Below are 6,077 nucleotides of genomic sequence, written 5' to 3' on the forward strand. Positions count from 1 at the left end.
CAGTTTAATAATAAATATTCAGTCCATCCTCGAAATAATGAAGTTTTAGAATCCCTCATTAAGTTTGCTTGAAAGTGGAAAAATTCTGTTGGAGTAGCACGTAGTCCTGAGATGCATTTCAGTACTTTAAAAAAAAGTTTTAAAAAGTTTTAACAATTTAGGAATCTAATTGTAAGTATTCTCCAAGAGTGGTCTTTGCAAATTTCAAATCCATGAGCTTACTTCAAGAAAGCAGTCAGAGATGTGGAAATCTTAATCCAGAAAATGAACAAGACAGTAAGTTTCCTTGGCTTCAAATTTATTAATTAGTTTAAGATCCAAGGAACTGTGTGTTTTGTTCACTTGGTAAAGAAAAAAAAAAAGTTACTTTTAAACTCTGATTTACCAAAAAAATAAAAGCCCAGAGATTTGCAGACATAATAAAATTTATTTAAATTCCATGCATTACTGTAGCTACAAGTGTAGTCATATGAAACTGAAGGACAATAACTTCTTCTGTCCATACAATGTAGCTGTAAGTGAAATGAATGGGAGTTCCACAGTTACAAAGAAACAAACAAAACCAAAAAAACCCCAAAAAAGGTAAGTCTGTTTCAGTTTTGAGTTATCTGTGAATTCAGATAGTCACTAGACTGTAAACTTTTGGGGGAGAAGATGGGCTCGCCACAATTGTACAACTGAAAATGTTTAAGACATTCTGAAGAAGCTCTGCAGATACCTTTTAATACTTAATTCTCTGGGAGAAAAAAAAATCCGTTAGCTTTCATCCTAATTGTTAGAATCAGGATAGCAATTGTAGACAGTCCATTTTCAAAGTGCAGCTAAATAGGGTTTTATTATGCAGCTCCTTCAAGTTGTACTGAGTAAGCTTTATTTTGAACCAGTTTTGCGTTAATTTCTCAAGAAAAACTTCACTGGTCCTCATAAGCTTACACTGCTTTTTGATATGCAAAAATTTACAGACTGTGCTTGATTCTGACCCTCCCATATTTCAGTGTGTGCAAACTCTTAGGGATTTAAATAGTCTTTCCCCTCTCAGTTCAGACTGATCTTTAAAACAGCAAGGATTATCCAGCCTTCTAAATTAAAGACAGGGTGAACTGAGTAACTTACATAACTGGCACTTTTTAATTGGCCCAGTTCTCCCACAAAATGCAGCTCTTATAAATACTAATAGGCACTATCGCCACAAATTCTCTTATTTTTGCAAGTTTCACTGATTTACCGGTTGTTAGCATTTTCTGCAGTTAAGAATTTAATAATGCTGAATTTTTATAAAGACACAATATGTAGTTCTAGCCTTCAAAATTGACTTACTGTGTCTAGTAATGATAAGTCAACCTAAATTTGCTGAAGATATTAACAAATGTAAAGCTAATGAAGGTGCCACATTTGCATGAATATTTTGTAATTTCAAGAATGCATTCAACAAAGGGAAGGGGCAAACCTAATTATTTTAATACAAACTTGGTTGAGTGCCCAATTGCCTCATTTAAAACTGTGTGTGTGGGGAGGCTGAGGAGTTTAGAAAAGTCAAGTAACCAAATATCTAGGTTACTGGCAAGTTAAAAAGCTAATGCAACTGTGTTACATCCGGATAAAAAACATTATTCAAAAGCAATTCAAATACCGAAAAAGATTTCAAATTGAATAGTTTATTAACATGGTAGTCGTCTTTGTAACATGTGCACACACACTCGCACACTCTGAATGATCTGCCTGGAAAAAAGAGGTCTTAATATATATGCTGGGGGAAATTAAACATTAAAAATCCTTTAGATTTTCATAATTATAGGCAATTACGTCCACATCACTTACAAAGCTATTGCCAAATCTTTCCAAGGAAGCAGAATTTGGGAGAAAAAAAAAATTCTTTTTGGGAAAATTCAACAGTGGCATAGCAGAGCTCTCAATATGAGAAAGCTGACATAATGTGGACCTTTGCTGTGAAATTTGTCTTTGCAAAATATGGGGAGAAGTTTATCAATGGGCAGAAAATAAGAAGGCGGTGTGAAGTAGGCTTTTGCAGAGTCGATTTTCCTCACAGTATTGTGCGGGGGTCATTGAGAAAAATGCTTAGTCCTTCTCTGGAACCAGTTTCAGAACTTTTCCAATTGCAATGGTCTTACCTAAACCAAGGAGATAAACAACAGAGTTACATATATAGTGAAAAGAATGTACAAGCCCCTAAGAACATGACAACTTTCCCCAAAGATACAGGCTCTCCACAGTATTAGAAATAATACAGAGAATAAACTGTTGTAGAGTGAAAGCACCACTGTATTGTAAAAGCACAATAAAAAAATCTTAAAAATAGTAAAACTGCTAGTCTCACAGTAAAGAAATGTGGACTGCAGAAAGCCTGCTCTATATTCATCTAAGGAAAAAGCAAGTCAGAATAATTCTACCAGATCTGTTTACTGCTTTTAAAGATAATTTATTTTAAATATGTCCACAAATGTACAGGTTTTACTGGGATGAGCATGATTTAAAGCCCAATATACACCCCCCCTTATATTTTCTAATTTAAATACAGAAACTATGGTATTCATATTGGAGGTGGACATTCCAGGATGCATTAAGAAAACAGTGCTGGTAATTTTTCAAAGTCAACCTTTTGTTTCACAGTGCACATTTCTGTATATTATTCCTCTAAAATAAAACACACTTTTTGGTACTAGCAAGAACTCTGCACAATGACAACAATTTGCTTAGATTTACTTTTCCATTGTTATTCAGATAGTGATTTCCACTAGATACCAGCATTTTAATATCTCATTGCCATGCATGATCTATTTCAAATAACTGTATTTTTGCAGCAGTTAATAACTGTTGATCAAGCAGTCTTACCCTCATCTCTTAAGGTAAAGCGACCCATCTGAGGGAAATCTTTGAATGTCTCAAGGCAGATAGTTCCTGCTGTCCTTAAACGGGCAATGCATACTTGATCTTGTTTTACAAAACGGGGCCGTGTCTTACTTTTTTCTCCTGTTTTTTTGTCTACCAAGCAGATTAAGGCCTGTGTAAGAAAAACAATTAATACCTGTGAGTGCTAAAATAAGGGTTATTTTTTCTTCATCAACAAAACTGAAGTGCCCCAAGATGGAAAATACTTAGAAAAAATAATAAAAAAAACTTTCCAAGATTTACTGCATAAGAGAGTCAATCGTGACTTGCCACACCTTCCAGAAGGCTTATGCCAACAGTTACAGCCCTTTTGGCTGTGTTAGGTACTGACCAAAGATTCCATTCAAGGCTGGAGCTTTGTTACATCGGCTGCTCTACAGATATATGTCATGACAGAACTCATCACCTCAACGAGTGGATTGTCTATATTCACATCATCACTTAAAAGCACACTTACTGTTATCTCAACTTCTTCAATACAGGTGTGGATGTGCAGCACAGCATTATAACCTGGGCAGATAATGGATTTGTGCTCAATTATCACTATCTGTAAAACAATTAAAAATAAATGCATTTTTCCTCATTTCAATTATAAAAGAGCAGAGAATAACCAAATACAGAACTATGTTAAAATGTATAGTTGAACAATATGCACACAAGAAATGTGTGTGAAAGAAAAAAATTATAAGCAGCTAAGCTGTTCATAATATGGAAGTATAAAATTGAAGAACTAGCCTGACAAGATCTTGCTTTCACAATTATAGGTGTCTAAAACTTCATTTAGAAGTTACATTCAAAGCAAATCATAGATATTTTAAAAACTCGAATTAATGATGTCAGAGTGTAAGATATACATGTTATTGTCAATTCAGAGATACGATAGTGAATAAGAAATTTGAACTGGAACTTCAAACTACTGAAGTTTAGATTTGGTGAAACACAAGCAAAATATTGTAATGCTTTTTACCCACCTATACAGCAATTAAATGCTACTTATTCTACCTGGGCATCAAACGTGCGTCCAGAATGACATAGGTTGTTGGGATCACAGAGGATAAATCCTGGAAGGATCTCTTCCTCTTCAATTCCCTTCAGTCTGATCTTTAGATTTTCACCTGGGGCTACTGAATCAGTTTCTACATCATCAGAAAGGATTCCAAGAACTTCCACATTGTGCTTAAAGAAAGCAAAAATGAAGTTTTCTATTGTGAATATTGTATTTTAATACGACAGGATTTCAATAAATAATTTAAATAAGTTTAAATTAATTATATTCAGTTCTGCAAGCTTCAGAACATTTCAAATATCTGAATGATGAATTACTAACATTTAAAAGAGCATATTTAATAAAATATATTTTAATATAATTCTATAATGTATATTCAATGGAAGGCAAATTTCAAAAATATCCACTATTTCTCAAAGTGAAATAAGTTTACAACTTATAAAACGATGAGAGATACAACAGAAGCATATTATCTAAGAAGAATGCAAAAGCCACATTGTTGTATAGGCTTGTTACATTCAAAATACAACAGCCTGAACATCCTGGAGAAGATAAAAATGCCAAATGTATGTTAATGAATGCTCTCCAAGCAAACACCAAAGTGTAGTTCTTCATGTTCCTACACATTGTAACTTCTCTTCTGATTTTTATATCTTTACACAGTACTAGATACCAACAGAAAATAAATATTGGAAAGGCAGAGAAGTTAAAAAAGGAGTAGTTTCAGAAAGAGGTTTATTGCTCTGACTTCCTGAAGTTTTAGTTCAATCCTCATAAGCTGCCAAAGTAATAAAAAAAACTGTGTCATCAAAAGCACTGGCTATTTACTGACTACAAATTCTGTACTGGTTTAGTTAAAAGCCATTTACAGTTTATTAATTTCTTCTAATCAACCCCAAAATAACATGGGTGTCAGATGTGTGAGAAGCAGTTTTATGAAAAGCCACTGTCAAACTACCTTAAAAACTGAAAAGCATGACCTGAAACTGTCCAAGTTTAGTTTGAACTTTCATCAGCTCTTGAGGAAGGTGATGTTGAAGTCAATCTAATTAACATAACTTTATTAGGAAATACCACTTTCAGTAAGCTGTAGATTTATTGTACATTTGAGTATGGAGACATTTTCTAGCAAACTACCTCAGCCTACGGAATTGGAAAAAGTGTGTCAGCTTAAATCAAGATGACCCAATAGATAAGAACAAAATTTCCAAACCCTTTTTGTAAGAAATCAAAGGAAACAAACATCATGATTCATTGAGTACACTATTCTCATCCGCTGTGTCTCTCCAACTATGTTTTCACATCCTTCATTTTTATATTTTTACATTCTTCAGGGCAGCACAATATTTCAAATAGTGATCTCACACTATGGAACAGCTGCCTACCTGCACAAACAACCTATTCCTAACTAAAGCAAACTTTAGGTCTTTCATTGGAATACACTGTGTGCTGTTTGCATCCTTTAAATTTTTTCCTATTTCCCTTTGGAGAAGGGAAATTAAAAAAAAAAAAAAAAAAAAGAAAGAAGGAAAGTTTTGAGCAATAATAACACACAGCAGGAAAAAAGATTTTGTGGGCCAACACTACAAATGCAAAGTAAAACACTATTCAAATAAACTATGATGATTTGTGACCCAGCAATTGAGTTTACTACAGAGAGAACCCGAGTTCTAAATGCTAAGGAAGTAAACTATACACACATGCACCTGGAAACATCACCCATATAAAACATGACAGTTTAGTTATGTTCAACTGAGCAACAGAAAATTTTCTGATTTAGAGTAATTAATATCTTTAAGAATAAAGCTCTTTTTTAGGGTAGTAACATTTTTTAATATCTAAACCTTACCATACCTTGTTTGGCATCATCACAAGCTGTTGTCCTTTGCAAATAGAGCCTGACTCCAGCTTCCCAAGGACCACAGTGCCCATATCCTTCACAAAAATAAATTATTACATAAAAATTGAAAACATTTTTCTAAAGAGTCTGCTCTATTTATGATTTAACTCTGATTAATTAACTCTATTTTAGTACTACTATACTTAATGTTTTGGAAACTCTTCTCATGAAAAATTACAAATTTTAAGAGTTATTATTTACTTCCCCTCCTCCCCACCTCTATTCTACAGCTGGAAATGCAGACATATCAAAGAAAAAAAAAAA

The 6,077-nt window shown here is 33.5% G+C and overlaps 1 protein-coding gene across 1 annotated transcript; it reads right to left on the reverse strand.

The window, feature by feature from the left end:
- Window positions 1-407: 407 nt before the first annotated feature.
- Window positions 408-5,848, reverse strand: LOC104521639 (eukaryotic peptide chain release factor GTP-binding subunit ERF3A; the record flags this gene model as incomplete). The annotated part of the gene is made up of 5 exons (XM_010163702.1): window positions 408-2,129; window positions 2,851-3,019; window positions 3,365-3,454; window positions 3,910-4,083; window positions 5,768-5,848. Coding segments are annotated over 5 exons (567 nt in total), but the record flags the coding sequence as incomplete, so codon positions are not given.
- Between the last annotated feature and the right edge of the window lie 229 nt (window positions 5,849-6,077).

This window comes from Antrostomus carolinensis, unplaced genomic scaffold, assembly GCF_000700745.2.
Source record: "Antrostomus carolinensis isolate BGI_N321 unplaced genomic scaffold, ASM70074v2 Scaffold30242, whole genome shotgun sequence".
Classification (NCBI taxonomy): Eukaryota; Metazoa; Chordata; class Aves; order Caprimulgiformes; family Caprimulgidae; genus Antrostomus; species Antrostomus carolinensis.